Here is a 14,692-nt window from a genome sequence, read left to right on the forward strand (position 1 = left end):
TTGTCTTAATTGGTGCTTTTTTGTCATCTTTTACCTACAATTTTTGATTTTGTGTGGAATTCTCCAACTGTTGCATAAAAATATCAGAAGCGCTCCACTGTTTTAGCTTTTTGACTTCACTTCCAGTATTTGATGTATTGGCGACCCCATTTCCTTAGTCGCTACAGAACGTCAACCTTGCTCTCATTAGTGGAAAGTAGAATTGCTTACTATAAATGTTAGCTGTCTGGGGACTAGGATGTTACAGATTAGCTTACGTCATGCTGCTGCGCCGACGGGTCACACCGTGACGGGTTAAACAATGCATCAATGAAACATGAACGGGTCCGGCGGTGCGTGTGTAACGCAAGCTACATCTGAGATCGCATGGTGAACTGATGGGAGCGCACATAAAAGAAAAGAGAAACTGACCTCATCCTCAGATCTCAGTTTCATCAGATACCCTTTCATCTGGCTATTGCTTTCTCCCTTTTATATCTCCAAAGCATTCCAACCGATCAAAATGCATTTATTCATACAAGGCTGAAATATTTAGACTGCTGGTGAGAGTCATTGACAGCCAGGCATCAGTGAAGAAACAGAACGAGCATCGGTTGCTTTCACTGATTCCATTCAATCATTTCTCAAACGATTAGTAGCTTCCAGGGTGAAAAGACAGAAAATAACAACCATAAACCAATGTTTTCACACTGTTGTACTGAATTAATTGCTGGTTCTTGGATTATTTTTTACATACTCTCAGAATAAATTTCAAAACATTTTGATTGTCATATCCCAGGGTTGAAACCTAATAGGGAAAGGTATTGGTAGTTCAAACATATTTTGATCGCAGCATCAACTGAAAACTCATAAAAGAGAAGTGAAAATGAGAATGTTTTATAGAACTAAATGTAATAGGCATTACATTACTTTTGGGGAATGCAGGAGTTGTTCCCTTGCCATGCACATGTTGCTTGGTCCTAACTTGTGAGTCTGGTGAATTAATTTATTCTGTCCAGAATACATTTTTCAATGAGCCTTGGGTTTCACCCAGATGCATCTTTCCAAACCTTTTTCTTGGCAACACCTCCACATGAGCAATCATTGTTCAGTTTTTTTTGTTTTCGCTAACATTTTTGGCATAAACTTCAGCATTTCTCAGGCTAACAGAAGCTTTTTGAGTCTAAGATGTGGCTCTTGGGATACGTCCAACTGGCATACTGTACCTTGTAAGTAGAAGAATAGATTTTTATTTGACATGGCAAATACATTCTGTCTGAAGACTAAATTCTAAGATAAATCTACACTGACAAGCCACAAGACAACCTTGAGAGACTTGGAATCCTCCTGACATGTGGATGTGGGCTGAGGTATCTGTTTCCAGTATGTTAGCAGTATGTTGCAAAGTGGCACCTAAATGGATCGGACTTCTTTGCCGCAGTAAAGAAATCCAGGAATTTGGAAGGCCAGCCAACGTCCAAAAACTCAAGTACTCAGTTTTCTCAGTGACAAGGTGCAATATCTGGCTGAAAGAAGCTATAACCTTCAGGGTTATAGCTTTATAGCAGTGTACACAAGGTATGCTAGATGGAGGTGGGTCAAAGTAGCATCCAAACAGATGGAAGGACCCATAGTTTCTCAACAGAACTTTACCAGAGGCCTCATAACTTCTCCATTGACTTGCCTTCTCCAAACAACACATACACCATAATATACAAGAAAATTTATAGAAAAATGTGCTTCATCTTATCAGTCCACCATGGCTCTTGCTCAACCATGACCATGTTACCAGTTCACTGTTGCCAATTCCTTAGAATATTTCTGATAGATACTGACCACTCCAAACCAAAACTTTAGTTTTCGAGACACTGGGATCCAGAAATAGTCAAACTCACTCAAATATTCTAATTTTTTTTTCCTTTTTTAACATCAACAATGTTCCCTTGCTGCCTAATATCATCATTAGTCAAATCAGTAGGGTAGTAGGCTCAGCTCAACAGTTTTGTGTAAGAATCTTAAGTTTTTATAGCCTGTAGTTTATGACAAGGAATAAGAGCAGCATAAAGTAGGCTGTGATTGTATGTTAGTGTGTCAGATATATATTTAATGAGTGTATGGAATTTTATGGTGCTTTTCCAGTTTTGAGGCCGTGCCAGTGTTTCTGCCCTCTCAGGCCATACAAGGTATTTATACTCATAAACATTCCTGTGTGGGAGTTAGGCAGCTCAAGACGTCTCATTAATGCTACATCAAACACAGTTTATCTTTTGTTTCAGTTTAAAATTATATTGCATGAATTTTTTTTTTATTTACAGATCCCTGATGTCTTGTTCCACTTTAAGACAGTAGTTCTGCCTAAATATTAGTGAGGAAAATAGGCATGAGCAGTCCAAATATTCCACAGACGAAAATATCCACCCAAATAAATGAATAATTACGAGTAATAAAGAGGAATGAAATATGCATTTTAAACACTTTACAAAAAGGAGGTGAAGTATGTGTAGAAAGCCAAGAAAAGAGCTGAACTCTATTAGAATTATCAGTGAGTGGTTTCAATTCCATTTCACACTGCATGTTTAGAGGAATAGTTGCACTGCACAACACCCCAAACACAACATACCAACAGTGTGTTTAGGAGGAAGGAACATCATGATATGAGGATACTGGAAAATATTAATATTGGATTCCAGAAGTTATGGACAGACACACTAAAACATGATGGGAATATGGATTTTTATGAAGAGACCAGCTGACCAAATGTGCTGGAACTCCACTTGGTTGCTAGGTGATGGGCTGGATGAGGGTGGGGCGTGTTGATGTGATCTGTTGATTTGTGACTTCTTGAGGTATTTGAAAGGGCACATTTTCCAGTCACCAAAAAACATTGACATATTGTCAAACAAAAACTAAACATCTTGTTGAGGGTTTTTTGTTTTTTCTTTTGGCTGTTTTTAGAAGCAACAGAAACCGAAATGGAAGTACAAAAAAGTGGAAATTATAAACTTTGCGTTATACGTCCCCTTTATGTATAATATTAAGCAAAAAACAAACAAAAAAGATATCTGTGGTATTTTTATTCAAAGAACTGTATAGTTTTGGAGAAAATGGTTGTATCTGTTCTACAGCCGCTTTTAGATCTTCTGTGTCACAGAGGAAAACAGAGACAACAGTGTGCATGTGTGCATGTGTATGTGTGTGCGTGTGTGTGGTTTGCAGATCGGTGTCAGGAAAACCGTTTCCTCCATCTGGATGTGCCCATCATCGTCCTTGGATGTGTCTTTTATTCCCTGTCAGGGAATGATGGAGATTCCATTGCCGCACATCCAGCAGGACCCTCACTCACGCTCTCCAGCGTCAATGACATGACCTTTCTGAGTGTGTTCGGAGCAATGCATCATGCATGATGGAGAAGTGTATAAAAAAAAAACTAAGAGTTCACTGTCACAGCGACAGCGACTGAAGGTCATATGCTTGCATGGTCACGGGGGAGCCGAGTGTGAGGAATGAGCCAGGGGTAAAGGTGAGTGAGAGGAGGAGGACACAGCAACGCATGAAGGAGAGCACTGCAGCACTCTGAAGAACAAGCTGCCTTCGCTTCAAGACAACTTGACAACACTCACCGTGTGGAGGTGGGCAGAGACAGAGGCAGCTTCACCCCTCAGAGCGGAGGAGAGAGGGGACAGCGGGGCTGGGGATGGAAGGGGGGGGCTTCCCAGCTGAGCTGAAGCAAATGTCAAAACAGCCAGAAGGACTCCTCCACATATAAACATGCAAACACGCACGCTTGCACACACACTCGGTCAGCCCGTGTTTTCCCTCCAGCGCCGGCGAACGGCCTCGCCGAGGGACACAAACAAACAAACACGGCGTCCCACGAGGGAAAGCAGCATCTCCCCTCCCCCCTGCACACTTTTTACCCCATCACCGTAGCGACCAAGTCAACATCCCAGACGCGCAGGGATGCACGCGCGCGCTTTGGCCGCTCTGGCATGGAGAGGCTGGCATTCAAAATATCCTCAAAGAAAGAAGAAGGAACGCTCAAGCATGAGCAGGATGTTTACAGTGTCAGGGAGAGAGAGGAGATGTAGTGAGGGTGTGTGTGTGTGTGTGCGTGTGTGTATGTATGGCGCTCATCGGCTTCTTCAACGCCAGCCAATCAGATGTCAGGCTTGCTCTGACAGCGGGCCAATGGGAAGAGAGTGCTGGATGTGGCAGTGTTGCGGCAGCACAGCACAATGACAGTTGGCACCGATTACAGTGTCAGCAGGTAGCTTCCATGGAGACTCAAGGGCAAAAATCGCCACGGAAACTAGGGGCCGGGTCAACATTAAAAATGTTAATACAAATTAAAAGATGAGATAATGTTATTGCCGTATTACTCCCAATTTGTTCTTTTTTCCTATCCCCCCCATCATATCACATAAATTTACATCATATACAAGGAGTTTTCATTATTGAAAGATCTGCAGTTGTTATGAAACATTAATGTTTGGACTTTTAGCTTCAGTTATTTTCCGTCTTGATCATTTCTTTATAGTTTCTTTCCTTATATTTTGCCATTTTTGTTAATTCCTGGTGTCAGTCCAATGAGTCCCATTATTCGTGTTCTGGATTTGTTTCCTTACATTAGTATTTCCGTTTACTGTTTTATTAGTTTCAGGTTTTCTTTCCCCCTTCTGATTCTTTTAGCTTTGATTATTTTCCACCTCACCATCAGCCTACCTGGTCCATTCCCCAGCTACATCCACTCACCTGTAATTAGCTCCTCTGTCATTTCCACTCCCTTCTCGGTATATTTAAGCTTTCCAGTTACATTGTTTATCACTTCCATTACTATCCACCGAACTGCCTGCACTCTAGTAGTTGCTCCAGTTTTTGTGTCTCCTGTTAGTTTTTGCTATCTGTTGTTTTGATTATTATTTTCATTATACTTCCTGCTCTACAAATTCCTCTGCACCTGGGTCTCCTTTATGCCTCATTAGGACAGAATTATCACAAAATCCCTAATGTATGACCTGCTGTAGACATGAAGTACACTCTCAAAAAGCAATAACACAGTTACCTGCCAAGGTAACTTTGTTGCCGTCAAAGGTAATTTAGGTAACTAAGTAATGGAGTCTCGAAAATAATTTAGGTCATTTGAGAGTAATTTGAGGTAGATCAAGGACTGATCCATGAGGCCTCAAAGAACCCAAAGCAACATCTGAAACCCTGTAGAGCACAGGTAAGGTAAGCGGCTTCCATAGGAGAGTTCCAATGAGAAAACCCATTCTGACCAAATACAACACAAAAGCCAGTCTCTCATTTGCCAAAAAAAAAAAATACCTTCAAGATCCATAATACTTTCTGGAAAAGGATTGATGAGACAAAAATGTAATATTTCTGAATGTTTTTGTCTCATAACACCTGGCATATGATGAACACAAAAAAGAGTCAAAGACGGTGGTGGTGGTACGGCGGTCTTAAGCTTCTTTGTTGCTTCACGACCTGGAGGACTTGACATAATTGTTGGAAATCTTTTTCAAAATTGGCGAGTTTCCAATAAGCAAATTTATTTTCAAAATGTCCAATTGCGCAATTTTATGGCCAATGGAAACGCAACCACTTGGGTCATGTAAAGAGCGATATCAATAAATGATTGATAAACGATTGCCCAGAACTTGGCTCCTTCCATTTTGCTCTAATATGAAAAGCGTTCCTGTCCCATCCGAAAAAAAGCTCCACAGCAAAATTCTACTGACACCAAATTTTAAGATAATGAAGGTATATTCAGTTTTTTGAACAGGTTTAGTGTTTTCCAGTGGATTAACCATTTTGAACGTAGGCAGAAAGTTTAGTCTTGGTCTCTTGTGAACATAGCAACGTCTCCTACATGTTTGCCGTGTTTTCCACATGGTTTGTGTCAAACTTTGAATGGGAGTTTTAAGGACTTTGAAAAGCTTCTTTATGGAAGCTGGTCTTCCATAAAGACCAGCTCTCTCAAGTGTATGGCCTTCAGCTAAGGTAGAGAGAGTGGTTTTGGACTCAACTAGACCGGATTTCAGGGGTCTCATCCACCACATCGTCTAACCTACTTGTGCTGCTGTCGCACAGCGTCTCCTGACTGGCGCTGCAGGTGGGCAGCGGGTTGATGGAGAGCGACGCCGGGCAGGACACCGGCTCGGCATGCTCGCCAATGGGTGGGGCCGCCGAAGCCTCGGAGCGAACGCCATCTGGACTGTAGAGATTCTGGCTGCTCGATTGGACAGGACTCTTCCAATGGGAAAAGCCGATCGCCACCTGACCCCCGAGTTCAAACCCTGTCAAAAAAAAAGAAAAACAAACGGCAAACAAACAAACAAACAAAAAACAATCAACACTCAGAATGAGAACATCTGTGAAGAGGGTTTTAGTAAAACAACACTGCCATCTAGTGGTGTCAGAAAATAACGTGCCCATCTGAGCTTTGTCTTTTTCTGCTTAAATGTCAAGTTACACACTCTAGAGCAAAAATGAAGAAGTAAGAACATTTTTTTCTAAGTACAGATATGTGGAAATAATTATTTTAACTGCATTCTGAATGACTAATCATTAACAGCAGATGTTCCAGTGCTGGTTCATCAGAGTGAAAAGCTGGAAGCCTCTGCCAGCCAGTCTTTTTATCTGCTGCCCTCTCCGCTTTGTGAAGACGTGCAGACTGCTGATCCAGCTCGGCTTGCCTCCGGCCTTCGATTTCCCCTCCGCAGGCTTTTCCTTCACTTTTACAAGGTCTCTAAGACTGGTGACCCGGAGCAGCTGGGCTTTCTGCTGCCAGCCACTTCAGATCTGTCTTTTAGAGGTGGAAGGGTCCAACATGAACCTCTCGCCCTTTTATGACAGCGAAAACACAACCAGACAGCCGAAACAGAGAGGAATCTGCTGCTAAAAGTATTTTAGCAATACAGAACAATAAAGTGGACATCCAGAGTAGTTACCCATTAGACTGATTGCAACAGTAAAACTATTGCATTTACTGTGAGTTAAATCCCCGTTTTAAACAGGAGGAAAAGAGATGCACTAAAATTCACTCTAAACAAGAAACGAATAAAAAAAGAATGCATATTATACCCCTTGAGAATGCAGTACATAACTTTTACAAAAATATGTGTTCTTCATAACTGTCATCATGTCTTGACAATATGGGATAAGACAGTTAATCTGTGGAAAAAAAATCTAACTCCTCCACCTCCTCCCAGAGCTAACTATGAAGGTCTACTAACAACCTGTCAAAAACAATCAGAGCCAGGAGGAGGGTCTTAACGCTGTCAATCATCCTCCTGTACAATGCTCATTGTGTTAATGGTGGAAAAACAACTTATTGTTACAGAAAAACTGTTTATCCACCATCATCAGTGGCAGTGCTAACTAGTATTAGCATTTGTGACAGGCTATGTTCTGGTGAACCAGTTGTAGTGCAGCATAGAGCAGGTGGGAGGGGCTGAGAATGAGAGTGATTGACAGCACTAAGACCCTACTCCTGGCTCTGATTGGTTGTTTCTGACTTTCTGGTGTATTTCTGAAGTTAGTACTGGGATAACTGGGGGAAAGCATAGGAGATAAAAAAAAACTTTCACAGATTATTCTGCTCCCACATAATTATAATTTTAAAATATGAAAAGAAAACAAATACATTTTTTTAAATAAAAGTTGTAAACAAAGGAACAAAAAAGAAAATATATATACATCCAGTTATGTTGTGTGGATGTGTTGCTGCAGGAGGCACTGGTGCACTTCACAAAATAGATGAAATCATGAAGAAAGAGCATTCTGATGAAATAATAAACCAACATCTCAAGCTAGTTGAAACCAAAGTTCGGTTTACATTCCAACAATGTAAATGACACCAGCAAGTTAGTAGCAAAGAGGCTTAAGAACAACAAAGCCAATTGCTGTCCTTAAGCAATTCTACAAAGGAAATGTATGCAAATTTAAATCAAAATATTCTTACTCTGTCAATATTTTAACCCATTTTCTGAATATGGGTCATTCTGGTCATCCTAAGAGAAGAACAACAGGATAAGTTTACCATGATTTAATTTCTGATTGTGAGAAAAAGATGTTATGCGTCTTTTCATCCATCCCATGATAGATGTAGTTGTTTTGAGTAACATGAGAATAATAATCTTGTCGTTTGGTAACTTATCTCTAAGGACACAGTTCCTTCTATTACACTGAATCTGCATAATGTTGTGCATCATCGATGTTCTACAGCAGCTCTGAAAGGACAAACCAATCACCGGATCTAACGGCACTGTTTAATGCTTTTTTGTTAACAGACTCCATAATTTTCCCTTCAAATTTAGATATTGCAATGCGGAGTTAAGGGGTGCAGTTTCAAACAGCACCTATGGATGGTGCTAAATCTTGCAAACTGCTCCTTTAACCCTGAAAGACTTGGACATAAAAAAATTTAACCTTTCTAAATGGTTTTGTAGGAGCATTTTGATGATGAAAAAATGTTCTCAGGTTTTTGTCTTGCTTTGTTTCTGTAATATTTTATGAAAGTGCTGTATTAAATATAAAATTGTTTAGAATTTTGGATAATGCTAACCATTGCTAGTATATTTCTAACCTTAATTCATTCTTTACCTCTAAAGCTGACCCCTGACCCTAAACAAGGGGTCCACTGTAAAATGTTCAGGCTTTGGTTCCCCATAAGACCCATTGGTCTTCAGGAAGTCGGTAAATGTGATAGTAATAGTTTTCAGAAGAATAGCTAAACAAGTACACACACACACACACACACACACACACACACACACACAGTGGTGTTTTTGTTTCTTGTGGGGACTTTACATTGACTTCCATTCATTTTTTAAAGACTAATCCTTATCCCAACCCTAACCATAACAAACCTAATCCCTAGCCCAAAAACAGCATTTCCCCTCATGGGGACCAGGATTCAATCCCTACAAGAAGCAGTGGTCCCCACAACCCCACAATGTAGACAGAGATAGATTCCCACAAGGATATAAAAATGTGGTACACACACACACAGGGTGGATGTGTGTGTTTATGTAAAACAGAAAGCCCAGCAGATTTTGGAACAACTACACACCTCCTAATCAATAGAAGAGTGGGATGCCTGGTAGTCCCTGGACCTCTCAGATCACAACTTGGCTCTACATTTACCACAGGGATTTATTCCAAGGACGGACATGTGGGTCATACTCAGCAGCTCTCAAAGGTCTACACAGCCCCTCTGAACATGATAAATCACATTTAATGTACCACACAATACAATCTGAACAATTCAAGTGAAAAACAATCAGTCTGATAGAAGGAAGACTCTTAATGATGGTATATTATGGACATTGTAGATATTTAAAAAACTCATAAATTTTTAAATTAATCTCAGAAATTATCTAGAAAACACAAGGAAATTTATAAAAACCACAAATAAATTTTTAAACACCAAAAGTAAAAAAGGAAAACCTAGAAAAATCCCAGAAATTTCCAAGCGTTTTCTAGAAAATTTATGAGCTTAATTTCAATATTTCAATTTTTTGGGGTCAAATTTACTTTTTTTTCTGTCTGCAATAGCCTTAATATGCCACCATGGATTGTATGGCGACACACTATGTGCTATAATGCAGTTGTTTTCACACCCTTGTATTGTTGAAGCATCTTTTGAGTGAATCACATCACTTCACCTGTGTGTATTTTGTTGAATTGGCTTTTTTGGATTGTAGAAGTTCTCATTCTGGCAACCCCACAGTCTTAATCTCTATTGAACAAAGAAAAAAGATCAAAGATCTGTCTTTCTAGATATTCCAACCTTGTGAAAGATAATAGAAGACTAAGTGCTGTCCAGTCAGGGCAAATAGAGGTTAAGAGAAGTACTGACATCAGGGCTGATTTCATTTAAAAAGGTATTTCATAGTATGAGATATTTTTTTCACCAAGCATAATACAGCTAATCAAAAGAGGATGGACTTTAACTTATTTTTTGCATCATATGTTGATGCACTAAAAGCTGGATTTATTTCGAGGCATTTTACAAATCATCATGCCAGAGATGCCAATAAATTCAGGAAGTTAAAAATAGCACAAGGAAACCTTCTGTTTCTGCTTACTATACAGTTCTAGAGTTCAAAATGTACAGATAAAAAGGCGATTTTCATCCAGAGCTCGTATTACTGCCCTCTGTGGATAGGGGATGCAAGGAGCAGGGATGGCTGGATAAATGATACCCTGGCCTCAGATGTACAGTTGGATCAGTTACTGATGCAGAGTCTGAGGCTCTGCTGTTTTACCATTTAGTAAAACATGTTAGTTGTCATTATGTGTGAAAATGTAGTTGAGTTTAGATTGAACCAGCTAGCTTTAAACTAAGGAACATTCTGCAATCTGATTTGAGTGTCTATCTATCTATCTATCTATCTATCTATCTATCTTCCATCAATACATTCATTTAACCATCCATCCAGCCATCCGTTTAGCCATCAATTCATCCATCTGATTATCTGTTTATCCATGAAATGACCTGGATAAACAGATAACTGTCTTTTCCTGTTCTATAATCATATTGTAGTCTTAAAATATTACAAACTTTCCAAAAATTATGTGAACTCTGGAAAACTAAAACTGGAGACACATAGAACAGTTGCAACAATGTGGCTTGGGCATTATGTAATGTAACTGTAAAACAGCCATTGATTCAATTAAGATCAGATTTTTCAATGTCATTAATGAGCAGTGTGAGCCGCTGATTCGAAAGAAAAAAAAATCTACCATAGTCAAAGGAAACAGCAGTGAGGGAGGAGGAGCGGCTGTAACCTACACCTGGCATGTATCCCAACGACCTCCAAAACTTGCAAAGCGTGGACATAGTGTGTTCTAAGCAATATCTGTGTTGCAGTCATCAGGAAACAAACAAAAAAAAGTGCCCTCCTGGCTCTAAGAGGAGAGCAAGGCCCAGATACGTTCCTCACGTCCTCAGAGCCAAATGCAGTGAACGCACCAAACACAGGTGCAGGTATGTGGGGCGCCCAGTAACAGGTCTGGGCTGGAGAGAACTGCTGAGGGGAACATCTGCAGATTAATACGATAATAAGGTCCTCAAAAAACAATACAATAATTTCTTGTAATTTGAGTGCAAATGGTTTCATATTGACTGTTAAGTGAAGTGCGTTGCATAATTATTTCTATCACTTTTTCATGGGTTGCATTTGGATTCAGAGCCAAAAGTATGGAGAAACAAGTTTAACCTTGTGGTTAAACCAACTCTGATCTTGTTAGTGACTAACTCAGATTAGATAAAGAGCATCTGTCAACATCTGGTTTTAAGCTTTAGGTCACTGGTGTCCAAACTTTTTGCAGCAAAGATGGCTAATATAAACTACAGGTGGCACCAAATTCCTTAAATTAAAAATGCAAAATATCAGTTTGTGATTTTTTTTAACCTGCTCAACATTTTTTTTTTTTATGAAATCTGCTTATCACCTATTTCAAAAAGATGTGGTCAGAGTTTCAAAGCGTTTGATTATGCAAAAAAGTTGAAACTGATGCACATAACATTTGCAAAAAAAAAAAAATAGAGTTAGTATGTAAAGTGCAAATAACATTTTTGAGTGAATTCTTGAAATATCACCCTTAATAATAATAATAATAATAATAATAATAATAATAACAGTAAATCATGTCCTAAAGACTTTTCAAAGTGAAAAAGAATTCCATATTGTTCCGTCAAGCTAACATGAACTTCTTAAACAGTGGGAGTAAATTCTATGGAAAATCTCACAATAGTTTTTGCAAAAATAAAAAAAAATCTAAAAATAAAAGCAAATGTTACCATTTCACACATGCTTTCAAGTTTCAGGGTTGGCTTTCAAGAGAAGTCGTGAAACAGGAAGTTAAATTTGAAGCTGGGACAAAGGGATTGGTCAGAATTCAGCCAAGTCGCACTGATTGGTCGGAGAAGAAGGACTTTTTTTTTTTACTTTATTCAGACAAGTTTTCTCTCGTTTATAATAGAAACCTATTTTGATAAAACAAACAAAGCAAAATTACAAACAGCAACAAAATTGACTCAAGTAGTTTATGTAATTGGTCAGATTTGCGGAACAGTTGCGATAACTGGTGAAAATTGGAAATTTGCGTATGATGAGTAAATTCGCATTGATTAATGGTTCATATCGCAACTTCCTGGAGTGAATTATTAATTTTTAGCAAACCTCTGATGCCTTCGCAGAGCATCAGCTTGTTTACCAATAAAGTGAAAGAAAGTAGCCGCCCTGGAATTCATCGGGGCAAAAGTGATTCTGGCTTTACGGGGACAGAATGTTCAGCCTTTAAATCAAATAGATTTTTGTAATTTATGTGATTGGTTGAAGTTTTTTCTTTTCTTTTTGCAACAAAGGAAAACATCAGCCAAAAATAAATCCACTTGCAATCCGCACAGGCACCCACATAGTAAAATTGAAAAAGATCAATCTAAACTGAAGCCCGTTTGAGTTGATGTAAAGTGCTGCCAACATGTCAGCAATGTAATGTAAATCATTTTTATATCGTCCTTCACCAAATCTTTGCCCAAAGGGGGGGAAACACTGACTCTGAGCTGCAGGACTGCAGTAAATCCCGATGACAATAAAGAACCCGCAGGATTAGAATCGATTAGAACTTTTAAGAACCTGCAGTGATGCTGACTGGTTATTTTCTTTAAGACAAAAGCAGTGGCTTTTAAATAACAGCCAGCTCTTTTTGATGTCAGAGAGTAGTCTATAGAGCGTTGTCTTTGAAAACCCAACAGAGTGTAGCTCAACGCTCCAAAGCTCTCCCTGAGCGCTTCATTAGGCTTTAAAGAAGAACTCAGAGGAAAGAGAGGAGGAAGGCAAACTGCTAGATGTTTTCTTAATTTGATGCTGAAACGTGTCTATTGTCTCGTGTGGCTCAAGTAGTAGTGGCTAAAGTGGCCGACTTTGGCGGAAGTACGAACAGAGTCAACAGTGCTGTAGACAAGAAGACTAAATAGAGATTTCTCCTGCTTTGCTCTTTTGTCAAGTTTTATTGTTTTAGAACTAATTTTTAAAAAATTAAAACGCAATTTCAAAAAGCAGTTTTTAACCTAATTATTTTATTTTATTTTTTTAAAGGGAGAGAAAAAAAACTATTCCAACAAATCTGCCTCCATTGTTAACCCTTGTGTCCAGAAATGGGGTCCAACCGACCCCACAAACGTAAAACTTGCATCATTTTCCACAGTCCTCTACATTTATGGCAAGCCGCTTTAACATAAATTTGGTTTTACCGCCCTTATATTCCAGATATCTCAAATTGTTTGGTGACTAGACGTTTTAGCGATTTAAGACATCTCTAATTATATTTCGACTAGACAAAATAACTATTTGAGATATCTCTAATTACATTCTGACTAGTTGAAATGACGTCAGATTTACCATTGACTTGTATGGAGACTTCAATTCAAGATATCTAAAGTTAATTACTAACTATCTGAAATACACATTTCAGGTATCTACAATTAAATTATGACTAGTCATAAAGTAAATTGAAGATATCTCGAGTTTGGTTTTGACTAGTCATAATTTTAATTAAAGATATCTCTAATTACTCCATAATTCAAGATATCTTAAATGTATTTTTGGATAGGAGAAATGTAGTTTTGACTAGTGAAAACTAAATTATAGATATCTTAAAAGCAAATAATGACTAGACAAAACTAAATTAAAGATATCTTGAATTGTAATTTTGACTAGATATCTAGTCAAAATTACAATTTTGACTAGATATCTCTAATTCATTTATCTCTAAATGAATTAGATATATTGAATTACACAGCTTTTCTATTTAAGATATCTTAAGTTGACATTCTGACTAGTCAGAATGGCATTACTAATATCTTGAATTAGTATTCTGTCTAGTCAAATCGTCCCTGACTTATGTAGCAATTATAAAGTTTAATAAAACAATAAAAAATAGAGAAAATGAAAAAAGATGTTTGAAAATGCGCCACTTTCATGTTGAAAATGGTTTGACAATAGCAATTTTAGCTTTTCAAAACAGTTTTTAAGTGCATTTGGTTCGTCAAAAATGAATAAACAGGAAATTCTTTGCAGATATCAGAAGCAGTCTTAAAGTTTATGAAGTTTTGCTATCTCTGCATTTCCAACAAACAGTTGCAGCCAGCTGTTTGCAGCAACTGTTAATGAATGACATGGAAGCCGTGTCATTCATTAAGAATGACACGGCTTCCATGTCATTCTTAATTCAGATATCTAAAATTATAATTTTGACTAGTCATAATTGTTTTAAAAGATATCTTTAACTGTAATTACGGATATGTGTCCCGTCAAATGACAGATCCAGAGACGTCATTTGAGATATCTTGAAAGGAATTTTGACTAGTCAAAATGTAATTGAAGATATTTTAAATTATTATTCTTACTAGTCAGAATGTAAATACAGATATCTTAAATTACCATTCTGGATAGTCAAAATGTAGTTTTGTCTAGTCAAAATGCATTTTTAGATATTTGGAATGTAATTACGGATAGTCAGACGAAACCGAATTTATGTTAAAACGGCTTGCCATCCTACGTTTGCCTCAGTCCTCGCACGCACAAGGGTTAAACCTACGAAGCCAGGAAATCAGTTTCCCTATTTTTTTTTCTAGAAAAATTCTGAGATTAATCTGGAACTTTTTTTCTAAAAATGTTTCAGCTTTTCAAACTCAGAA

At 38.2% G+C, this 14,692-nt stretch overlaps 1 protein-coding gene across 1 annotated transcript in view; it reads right to left on the reverse strand.

The window, feature by feature from the left end:
• The window catches only part of LOC106931785 (anoctamin-4), a 46,111-nt gene that overhangs the window by 23,117 nt on the left and 8,302 nt on the right, over positions 1-14,692 (reverse strand). Inside the window, exon 3 of the mRNA XM_088003110.1 lies at positions 6,054-6,278. Coding sequence (XP_087859236.1) covers positions 6,054-6,278 — 225 coding nt within the window. The remainder of the gene's footprint in view (positions 1-6,053; positions 6,279-14,692) is intronic.

The sequence above is a fragment of the Poecilia mexicana genome, unplaced genomic scaffold, assembly GCF_051168715.1.
Source record: "Poecilia mexicana isolate PSO_F unplaced genomic scaffold, ASM5116871v1 scaffold_23, whole genome shotgun sequence".
NCBI classification, from domain to species: domain Eukaryota; kingdom Metazoa; phylum Chordata; class Actinopteri; order Cyprinodontiformes; family Poeciliidae; genus Poecilia; species Poecilia mexicana.